The sequence below is a fragment of the Saccopteryx bilineata genome, chromosome 2 (genome assembly GCF_036850765.1).
Source record: "Saccopteryx bilineata isolate mSacBil1 chromosome 2, mSacBil1_pri_phased_curated, whole genome shotgun sequence".
NCBI classification, from domain to species: domain Eukaryota; kingdom Metazoa; phylum Chordata; class Mammalia; order Chiroptera; family Emballonuridae; genus Saccopteryx; species Saccopteryx bilineata.
In genome coordinates, this window is record NC_089491.1 from 164,864,577 (window position 1) to 164,878,278 (window position 13,702).

At 34.6% G+C, this 13,702-nt stretch overlaps 1 protein-coding gene across 1 annotated transcript in view; it reads right to left on the reverse strand.

Moving 5' to 3' along the window:
* The window catches only part of LEKR1 (leucine, glutamate and lysine rich 1), a 230,207-nt gene that overhangs the window by 132,609 nt on the left and 83,896 nt on the right, over positions 1-13,702 (reverse strand). Inside the window, 1 exon segment of the mRNA XM_066254409.1 lies at positions 10,991-11,166. Coding sequence (XP_066110506.1) covers positions 10,991-11,166 — 176 coding nt within the window.

The window sequence follows — 13,702 nt, forward strand, 5'->3', positions numbered from 1 at the left end:
AAACAAAGGATAGAAAAACGAAAGAGAAGGACCAAACAAGACACAAAACTAACAGAAAGCAAGATATAAAATGGCAATAGGGAACTCACAAGTGTCAATAATTACACTAAATGTAAACAGATTAAACTCACCAATAAAAAGACACAGAGTAGCAGAATGGATTAAAAAAGAAAATCCAACTGTATGCTGCCTACAGGAAACTCATCTAACTAACAAGGATAAAAATAAATTCAAAGTGAAAGGCTGGAAAACAATACTCCAAGCAAATAACATACAAAAAAAAGCAGGGGTAGCAATACTCATATCTGATAATGCTGACTACAAGACAACAAAAGTACTCAGAGACAAAAATGGCCATTTCATAATGGCTAAGGGGACACTGAATCAAGAAGACATAACAATTCTTAATATATATGCATCAAACCAAGAAGCACCAAAATATATAAGACAGCTACTTATTGACCTTAAAACAAAAACTGAAAAAATACAATCATACTTGGAGACCTCAATACACCGCTGACAGCTCTAGATCGGTCATCCAAACAGAGAATCAACAAAGACATAGTGGCCTTAAACAAAACACTAGAGCACCTGGATATGATAGACATCTACAGGACATTTCATCCCAAAGTGACTGAGTATACATTTTTCTCTAGTGTACATGGATCATTCTCAAGAATTGACCATATGTTGGGCCACAAAAACAACATCAGCAAATTCAGAAAAATCAAAGTTGTACCAAGAATATTTTCTGATCATAAAGCCTTGAAACTAGAATTCAACTGCAAAAAGGAGGAAAAAAATCCCACAAAAATGTAAAAACTAAACAACATACTTTTAAAAAATGAATGGGTCAAAGAAGAAATAAGTGCAGAGATCAAAAGATATATACAGACTAATGAAAATGATAATATGACATATCAGAATCTATGGGAGGCAGCAAAAGCAGTGGTAAAAGGGAAGTTCATATCACTTCAGGCATATATGAACAAACAAGAGAGAGCCCAAGTGAACCACTTAACTTCACACCTTAAGGAACTAGAAGAAGAAGAACAAAGACAACCCAAAACCAGCCGAAGAAAGGAGATAATAAAAATCAGAGCAGAAATAAATGAATTAGAGAACAGAAAAACTATAGAAAAATTAATAGAACAAGTACCTGGTTCTTTGAAAAGATCAACAAAATTGACAAACCCTTGGCAAGACTTACCAAGGAAAAAAGAGAAAGAACTCATATAAACAAAATCCAAAATGAAAGAGGAGAAATCACCATGGACACTGTAGATATACAAAGAATTATTGTAGAATACTATGAAAAACTTTATGCCACTAAATTCAACAACCTAGAAGAAATGGATACATTCCTAGAACAATACAACCTTCCTAGACTGAGTCAAGAAGAAGCAGAAAGCCTAAACAGACCTATTAGTAGAGAAGAAATAAAAAAAAAACATTAAAAACCTCCCCAAATATAAAAGTCCAGGCCCTGACGGCTATACCAGCGAATTTTATCAAACATTCAAAGAAGACTTGGTTCCTATTCTACTGAAAGTCTTCCAAAAAATTGAAGAAGAAGCAATACTTCCAAACACATTTTATGAGGCCAATACAACCCTCATACCAAAACCAGGCAAGGATGGCACAAAAAAAGAAAACTACAGACCAATATCTCTAATGAATACAGATGCTAAAATACTAAACAAAATACTAGCAAATCGAATACAGCAACATATTAAAAAAAATAATACATCATGATCAAGTGGGATTCATCCCAGAATCTCAAGGATGGTTCAACATACGTAAAACGGTTAACGTAATACACCATATCAACAAAACAAAGAACAAAAACCACATGATCTTATCAATAGACGCAGAAAAGGCTTTCGATAAAATACAACACAATTTTATGTTTAAGACTCTCAACAAAATGGGTATAGAAGGAAAATATCTCAACATGATAAAGGCCATATATGATAAACCATCAGCTAACATCATATTAAATGGCACTAAACTGAAGGCTTTCCCCCTTAAATCAGGAACATGACAGGGTTGTCCACTCTCTCCACTCTTATTTAATGTGGTACTAGAGGTTCTAGCCAGAGCAATCAGACAAGACAAAGAAATAAAAGGCATCCATATCGGAAAAGAAGAAGTAAAGGTATCACTTTTTGCAGATGATATGACCCTATACATCGAAAACCCCAAAGAATCCACAAAAAGACTACTAGAAACAATAAGCCAATACAGTAAGGTCGCAGGATACAAAACTAACATACAGAAGTCAATAGTCTTTCTATATGCCAACAATGAAACAACTGAGAAGGAACTCAAAAGAATAGTCCCCTTCACAATTGCAACAAAAAAAATAAAATACTTAGGAATAAACAAAACATAACAAAGAATGTAAAGGACTTATATAATAAAAACTATAAACCATTGTTAAGAGAAATCGAGAAAGATATAATGAGATGGAAGAATATTCCTTGTTCTTGGTTAGGAAGAATAAATATAATCAAGATGGCCATATTACCCAAAGCAATATACAAATTTCATGCAATTCCCATCAAAATTCCAATGACATTTTTTAAAGAAATAGAGCAAGAAATTATCAGATTTATATGGAACTATATAAAACCCCGAATAGCCAAAGCAATCCTAAAGAAAAAGAATGAAGCTGGGGGCATTACAATACCTGACTTCAAACTATATTATAGGGCCACGACAATCAAAACAGCATGGTATTGGCAGAAAAATAGACACTCAGACCAATGGAACAGAATAGAAAGTCCAGAAATAAAACCACATATATATAGTCAAATAATTTTTGATAAAGGGGCCAACAACACACAATGGAGAAAAGAAAGCCTCTTCAATAAATGGTGCTGGGAAAACTGGAAAGCCACATGCAAAAGAATGAAACTGGACTACAGTTTGTCCCCCTGTACTAAAATTAACTCAAAATGGATCAAAGATCTAAACATAAGACCTGAAACAATAAAGTACATAGAAGAAGACATAGGTACTAAACTCATGGACCTGGGTTTTAAAGAACATTTTATGAATTTGACTCCAATGGCAAGAGAAGTGAAAGCAAAAATTAATGAATGGGACTACATCAGACTAAGAAGTTTTGCTCAGCAAGAGAAACTGATAACAAAATAAACAGAAAGCCAACTAAATGGGAAATGATATTTTCAAACAACAGCTCAAGAACCTAATATCCAAAATATACAAAGAACACATAAAACTCAACAACAAACAAACAAACAATCCAATAAAAAAATGGAAAGAGGACATGAACAGACACTTCTCCCAGGAAGAAGTACAAATGGCCAACAGATATATGAAAAGATGCTCATCTTCTCTAGTTATTAGAGAAATGCAAATCAAAACTGCAATGAGATACCACCTCACACCTGTTAGATTAGCTATTATTAACAAGACAGGTAATAGCAAATGTTGGAGAGGCTATGGAGAAAAAGGAACCCTCATCCACTGTTGGTGGGAATGTAAAGTAGTACAACCATTATGGAAGAAAGTATGGTGGTTCCTCAAAAAACTGAAAATAGAACTACCTTATGAGTGAGCAATCTCTCTACTGGGTATAGACCCCCGAAACTCAGAGACATTGATACGTAAAGACACATGCAGCCCCATGTTCATTGCAGCATTGTTCACAGTGGCCAAGACATGTAAACAACCAAAAAACCCTTCAATAGATGACTGGATAAAGAAGATGTGGCACATATACACTATGGAACACTACTTAGCCATAAGAAACAATGACATCGGATCATTTACAACAAAATGGTTGGATCTTGATAACATTATACAGAGTGAAATAAGTAAATCAGAAAAAAAATAAGAACTGCATGATTCCATACATAGGTCAGACATAAAAACAAGCTAAGAGACCTGGAAAAGAGTGTGGTGGTTAGGGGGGGTAGAGGGAGAGAGAGGTGAAGGGGAGGGGGAGGAGCACAAAGAAAACCAGATAGAAGGTGATGAACGACAATCTGACTTTGGGTGATGGGTATGCAACATAATTGAAAGACAAGATAACCTGGACTTGTTGATCTTTGCATATATGTATCCTGATTATTGATGTCGCCCCATTAAAAAAATAAAATTATAATAAAAAAATTATGGAATAGAGAAGATAGTAATAATGCAACACAAATAAAAACAAACAGTGGTAGAGCTGATGCTTCTCCTATTCTGATATGATTGAGTTATTCATTACTAACACTATGAGGAAAATATTCTATAATAAAATGTGAAAAGACTTTCAAAAATGAGAAGTTATCAGGAAGATTATTTGAAATGGGATTAATATCCTCTATACATACCCATTAAAATCATAAAATAAAAAAATACTGACAATACAAAATGTTGACGAGGATATGGAGCAACTAGAACTCTCAAACATTGTTGGTAAGAATTTGAAAGAACAACCACTTTGGAAAACCACTGGGAAGTTTTTGAAAAATATATATATATAACCTACCAAGTCACTCAGTTACTCCACTCCTAGGTATTTACCAGAAAGAAACAAAAACATCTATTCATAGAAAAATATACATGAATGTTTAAACAATGAAAATGAGACCTAAACTAGAGTACAGTTGACCCTTGAATGACAGGGGTTTCAACTGCACAGGTACAATCCATGGATTTTTTTTTCAGTAAATACTTGTACTGTTTTCAGTCTGCAGTTAGGAGATCACAGATGTACAGCAGTGACTAATGCACTGATCTAAGCCATTTTATATAGGGGACTTATAAATAGGTGACTTTTATATGAGGACATAAGTATTTTGTTATCCACAGTGGATACCAAGGGAAAACTTAAGTTTGGGGGAAGTCAAAAGTTATATATAAATTTTTTAATGCATGAGGGATCAGTGCCTGTTGTTCAAGTGTCAACTGTATATTTATATAATGAAAACAATTCTGTAAAGCACATCTATATTATTAAAACTTTACCAGACACTGTCAATGCCCTGCCTACATCCCCTGGACCTTTCATTGTCCTTCTAACTGAATTCCAACTCCCAATATCTGCATCTCTGTGCTGAAGGAATGTTTTCCCTGGAACTCATGAAAGTGGAACTACTCACCACATGGCAGGCCAAAGTGCCAAGCATTTACAATGCTTGGGAGTAGCCCTTGGGAGTTGATAACAAGCTCCCTCACTCCTTAAGTGGGGAATTCTAAGATGTGTTTTAAACCACTTCTCAAGAGTTTCCTCATAGGATCAAGCTCCAGTTATACATTGCAATAATTGCCTTTCCTTCCCTATACCTGAGTTACTTGCACTTTCCAAATAAACTATCTGAACTCCTATTTTTTTTTTTTTGTGACAGAGACGGAGAGAGACAGAGAGGAGGACAGATAGGGACACACAGACAGGAAGGGAGATGAGAAGCATCAATTCTTCACTGCGGCTCCTTAGTTGTTCATTGATTGCTTTTTCATATGTGCATTGACTGGGGAGCTATAGCAGACCGAGTGACCCCTTGCTTAAGCCAGTGACCTTGGGATCAAGCTGATGAGCCTTGCTCAAATCAGATGAGCCCGTGCTCAAGCTGGCGACCTCGGGGTTTTGAACCTGGGTACTCCGTGTCCCAGTCCAATGCTCTATCCACTGCGTCACCGCCTGGTCAGGCTGTTCTCATATCTTTGATTCAATGTCTGCCCCTGAGAGAACTAAAACATTAACCTATGTGTAATATTTATTTATGTTCATATTAATCTCAAAAACATCACTGAATTTTAAAAATCAAGTTCACCATATATCTACAAATATACCATCTATGTAAAATTTAAAGTCTAATGGAAAAATAATAAATATAATTAACATGTGATTACATAAAATATAAATAATTATTTGAAGTATATTTTATTTTTTAACAGGTAAACTATTAAAAATTAAATTTTTTCCACTTGAAAACAGTTGTTATAATACTCACCTATATTTGTATAAATTTAATTCTTAAAATTTTGCCATATACAAACTGAAGAAATTAATTAAGAAATTAAACTTGTATGATTTTTTTAACATTTAACTATAAAAATTGAAAAACATACAGAAAAGTTGGAAGAATTATACAGTGTACACAAATATACACACCACGTAGAATCTTCAATTAATGTTTTACTATACTTGCTTTATCACATAACTATCCATCTATCTTCTTAATATTTTTATGGATTTTTTTTTATTAAGTGAGAGGTAGGGAGTCAGGGAGGCAGAAAGACAGACTTCTCCTGCATGCAAACCGACCAGGATCGACCTGGTAAGCCCCCTATAGAGGGATGCTCTACCCATCTGGGGTCACTGTTCTCTTTTTTGGCAACCCAGCTATTTCAGTGCCTCAGGCAAGGCCATGGAGCCATCCTTAGCACCAGGGGACAACTTGCTCAAACCATTTGAGCCATGGCTGCAGGACAGGGAGAGAGAAAGAGACAGAAAGAGAAGGGGTGTAGAAGCCGATGGTCACTTTTCCTGTGTGCCCTGACTGGGAATCGAACCTGGGACTTCCACCATGCTGGGAGATGCTCTAGTGCTGAGCCAACCAACCAGGGCCTGCATTTCAAGATAAGTTGCAGACACTAATATATTTCACTCTTAAACACTTCATTCAGCATGCATGTCAATAATTAGCATTCAATATATGAATTTCTAATATTTGAGTATAATTTACCTATAAAAATGCACAAATCTCAAATTACCATTAGAAACTTTTTGACAAATCCATCCACCATGTAACCCAAATCCCTTTCAAAATAAAGAGCATTAACATCACCACAGAAAGTGTCCTGGTGCCTCTTCCTAGTCATCCTCTCTTCCAAGATAATTAACATTCTGATTTATTTTCCACTGAAGATTAGTTTTGCCTATTCTAGAAAATTATATAAATGAAATAAACAATATGCACTATTTGTATAAGGCTAACTTTGAGGAAGTACACTATTTTTCAGGTTATCTAAGCTAATTGCATTATCTGCAATTCATTCTATAGTTCATAATTCAGGTTTGTTTTGTTTTGTTTTTTGATAGTCAATTCTATTGATTTACTTCTGGGTTTTATCCAGGTTATGGCTATTTTAAATAAAGCTTGAATACAGGCGCTGAATATTCTTATACAAATATTTTTGTGGACATGTATTTTCATTTTCAGGGGGTATAAATCCAAAAAGAAGAATTTCAGTTATGAGATAGAGGTATCATTAGTCTTATAAAACACATCACTTTTTTTTCTTAAAGTGGTTATAGCATTTTATACATTCATCAGTTTGTCAGAGTTCCAGTTGCTTTCCTTCCTTACCAATGTTTATGTTGTCAATCTCTCTCACTTTAACTAGTCTGGTGGGTATGTACTGGTGACATTTGCATTTCCCTTATGACTGATAGTGTGGAGCATATTTTCTTGTTCTTATTGACCATTTGTGTATTTTTCGGTGTGAAGTGTTTCATCAAATATTTGGCCATTTTTGAATGGATGTTTGTCCTTTTATTATTGACATGCAACCTGAACAGCAGTCCTTTGTCACATTTTTTTTGAGTATTTTTTCTGTCTGTGGCTTATCCATTCATTTTCTTAATGGTACATTTTGATGAAAAGTTTTTAATTTTGATTAAGTTTAACTCATCCATTTTTATTCTTCTGTAGTTCTTCTGTGTTCTAACCAAAAAACTTTTATTTACTACCAATTTATGAAGACATTTTCTTATGTTTCCTCTTTTACAGTTTTAGCTTTTATATTTAGTCCTATAATATATTTTGAATTAATTTTTTGTAATATGTGATGTAGAGGTTGAGGTATGTTTTCCCATATGAGTATTCAGTTGTTACAGCACAACTTAGTGATACATTTTCTTTTTCCCACTGGATTGCTTTATGTCTTTATCAAAAGATAATGTTCATATAAGTAGGGACCAATATCCAGGTGGCTTTGTTCTATTGATGTATTGTTGATCTGTAAGCCAGTACTTTGATTACTGTAACTTTATAATAAATCTTACTAGAGTCAGGTGATATTCTTCATTGTTTAAATACTTTTTAAAGAGTTACCTTTTGATTTATTTATTAGCTTTCTAGCTGTATTTTTTGTGCTTATTTTTTAGTGGTTGCTCTACAAATTATACACACTTAATTTTTTAGTCTACATAAAATGAATATTGAACACTTCACACAATATATACACATAGTGCAACCATGTGGCTCTATTTATCCCCTCCTGCCATCCTTTATGGTCTTGTTGTCATATGTTAGAGCAACATACTTTATAAATCCCACAATATTATAATTCTTACTTTAAATGAGCATATGAATATTTATTTATTTATTTATTTATTTATTTATTTATTTATTTTAGTGAGAGGATGGGAGGCAGAGACAGACTGCTTCATGCAACCCAACCAGTACCCACCCATCAAGCCCACTAAGGGGTGATGCTCTGCCCATCTGGGGCCCTTGCTCCACTGCAACTGGAGCCATTATTTAGTGCCTGAGGTGGAGGCCAAGGAGCCATCTGCAGCGCCTGGGTCCAACTCATTCCAATTAAGCCATGGCTGCAGGAGGAGAGGAGAAGAGAGAAATGAGAGGGGGAAGGGTGGAGAAGCAGATGGGTGCTCTCCTGTGTGCCCTGACTGCGAATTGAACTCGGGACATCCACACGCTGGGCCAATGCCCTACCACTGAGCCAACTGGCCAGGGCTAGCATATGAATTTTTTTAAACTTCAAGGGAAAATGTTTCTTTTTATTTGCCCATATTTATCATTTTATGGTGCATTTTAATCCTTCCCGAGGACCCTGGAACTCTGTTCATTTTTTTCAATGTTTATTATATCTCTCCAAATTAAATAATTTCTATTGACCTATTTTCAAGTTCTTTTTTTCTTCAGTCACAATATATTATGAAAGTCCATCCAGTAAACTTTTATTTTCAGATACTACATTTTTCAATTCTTGAATTTACAATTTTTAATACTTTCTTGCTGAGAAATTTTCTACCTTTCCATTCATTACCATCTTATTTTCCTTTAGGTCATTAAATAGCTTTATGTCAGTTAATAGCTGATTTGAAATTCTGGCCAGCTAATTATATCATTTGGATCAATTCAAGATTGGTCTCCATCTATTCTTTTAATTATGAGCTATATTTCCCTATATCTTCCCAGGTGAAGTACTTTTGGACTGTATCATGAATATTGTGGATGTTATTTTATGGAGACTCTGGATTCTGTTATGTTTCTCTAAAGAGCACTAATTTTATATATTTTGTTTTGTTTTAACAAGCAGTTAATTTGGCTGAACTTAAACTGTAAAATCTGTTTTCCATGAGGTAAGTGACAGGTAAAATATCAATTACTTTAGCCTTAGCTGGGCTGCTTAGAGCAGTTATTTTCAATTTTTTTCAACTGGTGGCACAAATAAACTAATTACTAAAGTTTTGTGACACACCAAAAAATATATTTTTGCTAATCTGACAAAAAAACTGGGTATAATTATGATTCATTCTGGACGGCTATTGTTGTGTTAGCTGTTGTCATTTTTTAAATTTGACAGGAAAACAGGCTATATCCCTGACTAAACAGTCAGGTATTGCAGGTTTTAAAAATTCTTGTAGCACCTCTCTATGCCTGCTGTAGCATACTGGTTGAAAATCACTGGCTTAGAGTATTTCTTGTGAACATGTACCATGTATTACAGGCATAAGTAAGAGACTTGGAAAGTGTTTATATGCAAAACCTGAGCTCCACTTCTCTATGTATTTTCTGTGATATCCTTTACTTATCAAAGGCTGAGGCTACTTTGATCTCTGTCCTCCAGTCTTTAAGCCAAAAAGACTACAGATTTCAATCAGAGTTTTAGCTTTACTGCATGGAACATTCTGTATCTTCCCTCAATCTAATAGTTTTAAAAACCAAAAATAAAAATAAAACAGGTAATTCCTTCAATAGCATTACCTTGTTTTAATTTTAAAAACATTTTTTTAAACATTTTTTAAATATACGTATATTTAATGGGACACTCGAAACCAAGTCAACACAATATATTTTTAAAAGTTTTAGGTCAAAAAAGAATAAAATTTTAAAAATTTAAAACATTTTTAAATATATTTGTTTTCATATCAGTTTTATGTTTATAGCAAGAATAAGCCAAATGTAGAAAATGCCCACATAATCCCTGCCCTAATACATGCATGGCCTCCCCCACCATCAACATCCTGTACCAGAGTGGCAAATTTCTTATAATCAATGAAACTATATAGACAAATTATTATCACCCCAAATCTACAGTGTACATTAAGATTCCCTCTTGGTGTACATTCTGTGGGTTTTGACAAATGTGTAATGACATGTATCCATCATTATGGTATCATCCAAAATACTCACTGCCCTAAAAATCCTTTGTGTTTTACCTATTCAACCCTTCCTCCAACCCTGGTAATCACTGATACCTTTCCCAATTCCAGTTTTGCCTTTTCCAAAATGCCATTTAGTTGGAATTTCACAATATAGACTTTCAGATTGGCTTTTTTTCACTTACTGGTATGCCTTCTATCAATTTTTGACATTCCCTCCATATGTGCCTGGGCTTGGTCAGTCTATGGTGTTTTTAGGAAGTTATTCTGTCCAGAATTTATCATTGTTATCTGTGGGGAGGCTGATCTAATTTGAGCTACTTAGGCATTAACAGGAGAAAAAGTTTTAAAATGTAAATTGGTACATTTAACATGAATAACCAGACATCCAGCCACAGCTCAAGAATAGATGTATAATAGCTTATCTTAGATCAGCCCATATTTATTGAATTTCAGGGTTTCAGTACATCATAATGACCAATAGGTCAGCCAATAATAGATTTAAAAGTTAACCATAAGCCCCATCACATAAAATAAAATATCACTATTTCATTACTTATGATGTACTACTTACAAAGCAAAAAGACAATTATGTTCTACATGCATATAACAAACCTGTCAGGGCTGTTTCACTTATGGATTTCATTTGAAGAAAAATTTCTCCTTTCAGTGAAGTCCAGTTTTGAAAATGATCATATATTTCATTTTTAATACTGGTTAGCTCCCTTTTAGTAAAAGTAAATAATGAAAGAGTCTTATTCCAGAAATATTTGTACTCCATCAATCTTTCACTGTAAGGTAGTAAAAAAAAATAGAATTTTAAAAAATAACAAGCATAATAACAAATATCTCTTTGAAAAAATAGTTTTCTTTGAAAAATGGATTTAGAGTGACCATATATTCTACTGTATAATGGAGACAATTTTGAAAGTGAAAGAGGTGCTATCTGTATTTTGCTGAGATGACAAATGTAAACTGGAAATATCCCAGAAAAACTGAGGTGTGTGGTGATTCTAATTCATTTCCATTGTATTATCATTTTAACATAAAGATTGATAGTTATTTTATATACATTTACTCTATTAATCTCTTAAAAATTAATTTAACAGCAAAAATTTAGTGAAAAAAATTAGATCAAAAGTAGCTTAGTCATAGAGCCTAAATGAGATTCTTAGATAGCATTCTTCCTGCATATCATGGTTCTAAAGGCAATTTAAAACTTGGTGTGATGATAAACAAAACCTTTAAAAGTGACTGATCCAGTGCTTTTGTTCATGAAATGCCATAGCTGAAAGTAATCGCAGTGGTTTATTTTTTTTAACTTCAGATGTCTTGGCTATAATTTGTCTAATAAGCAAGCAAGATGCAGACATAGACCTAGGACTTATCACCAAAAAGATGATGAATGAAGCCCTGAGACTGTAATTATTTGGCTAATATTTATCTCCCTGAATAGACTAAGACCTATGACATAGATACTATCATTATATCTGTCTTGTTCATCACAATCTCCCTAGCATCTAGCACCATACTTATCACAGAGTATGGCCTCAACACATACTGGCAAATAAATGAATAAATAAATAAAATAGATCACTCAGTTGGAGGAATGAAGAAATGAGAAGTGCTGAGGATAAAACACTGGACAACACTAACATTTATGGGACTAAAACAGAAAAGAACCCCTCAAAGAACACTAGGAAGGCACAACCAGTGAGTTAGAAGAAAAAACAAAATAATACTATCAGAAAAGCCATGGGATAAGAAAATTTAAAGAAGAAAGTAGTGGTTAGTGTTAAGGCCCAGATAAAGGAGAACAGTATCCATTGTATCTGGTATTAGGGAGCATTTGGTGATCTCAGAAAGAGGTGTCAGGAAGGAAAGAACTGAACAGTGAAGAAAAGGGAGTAAATGGGGGATTATGCAGTACCAACAATCAAGAACACTGACTGAGGCAGCAAGAAGACAAAGAGGAAGCTACAGAGCAGAATGGTTTGTCAGGATGGCAAAACTACAGAATTCAAGAGAGTGTGGTACTGACATAAGAATAGACATATAGGTGAATGCAACTGAATGAGTCAAGAAATAATTCCCTAGATTTATGGTGCACTGATTTTAGGTAAGAGCATCAAGGCATTTCAATAAGGAAAGAATAAACTTAACAAATGATGCTGGAACAATTGAACGTTCACATGAATAAAGATGAATTTAGATCCTTACCACACATCATTCAAAAAGTTAACTCAAAATAGATCATAGACCTAAATGTAATAAATAAAACTATAGAACTTTTAAAAAAAAAACAGAAGAAAATCTTTGTGACCTTTGGTTAGTCAGAGTTCTTAGATACATTATCAAAACCACAATCTTTTAAAGAAAATATTAATAAATTTTATTTTATATAATTTTTTAATTATTATTATTATTAAGTGAGAGGCAGGGAAGCAGAGACAGGCTCTTGCATGTGCCCCCACCAGGATCCACCCAGCAAGCCCCCTACGAGGCCATGCTCTTCCTGTCTGGATCACTACTCTGTTGCTTGAGCAAATGAGCTATTTTAGCACCTGAAGTGAGGCTATGGAGCCATCCTTAGTACCTGGGGCCAACTTTTCTCAAAGCATTTGAGCTATGGCTGCCAGAGGAGAAGAGAGAGAGAGAGATGGGGGAAGGGGTGGAGAAGCAGATGGTTGTTTCTCCTGTGTGCCCTGACTGGGAATTGAACCTGGGACTTCTACACACTGGGCCAATGCACTACCACTGAGCAAACCAGCCAGGGCCTGATAAATTTTATTCATTAAAAATAACAACTTTTGCTCATCAAAAGAAACCATTACAAAAATAAAAATTAAGCCATAGACTGGGAGAAAATATTTACAAATCATATTTCAAATAAAGGATCTCACCTAAAACATATAAAGAATTCTTACTATCCTATATTAAGAAAACCAATGAAAAACTAGGAAAGAGTTCTAATGGATATTTCACCAAATGACTATGTAAATGGTCAATACGCACACGAAAAGGTACTCAACACCATTGGTCATTTGGGAAACACAAACCAAAGCCACAGTGAGATACCATGTCACACCCACTGGAATAGTTACAATAAAAAAGACAGACAAGCCTGACGAGGCGGTGGTGCAGTGGATAGAGTATCAGATTGGGATGCAGAGGATCTGGGTTCGAGACCCCGAGGTCACCAGCTTGAGTGCGGGCTCATCTGGTTTGAGGAAAAGCCCACCAGCTTGAACCCAAGGTCGCTGGCTCCAGCAAGGGGCTACTCGGTCTGCTGAAGGCCCGCAGTCAAGGCACATATGAGAAAGCAAT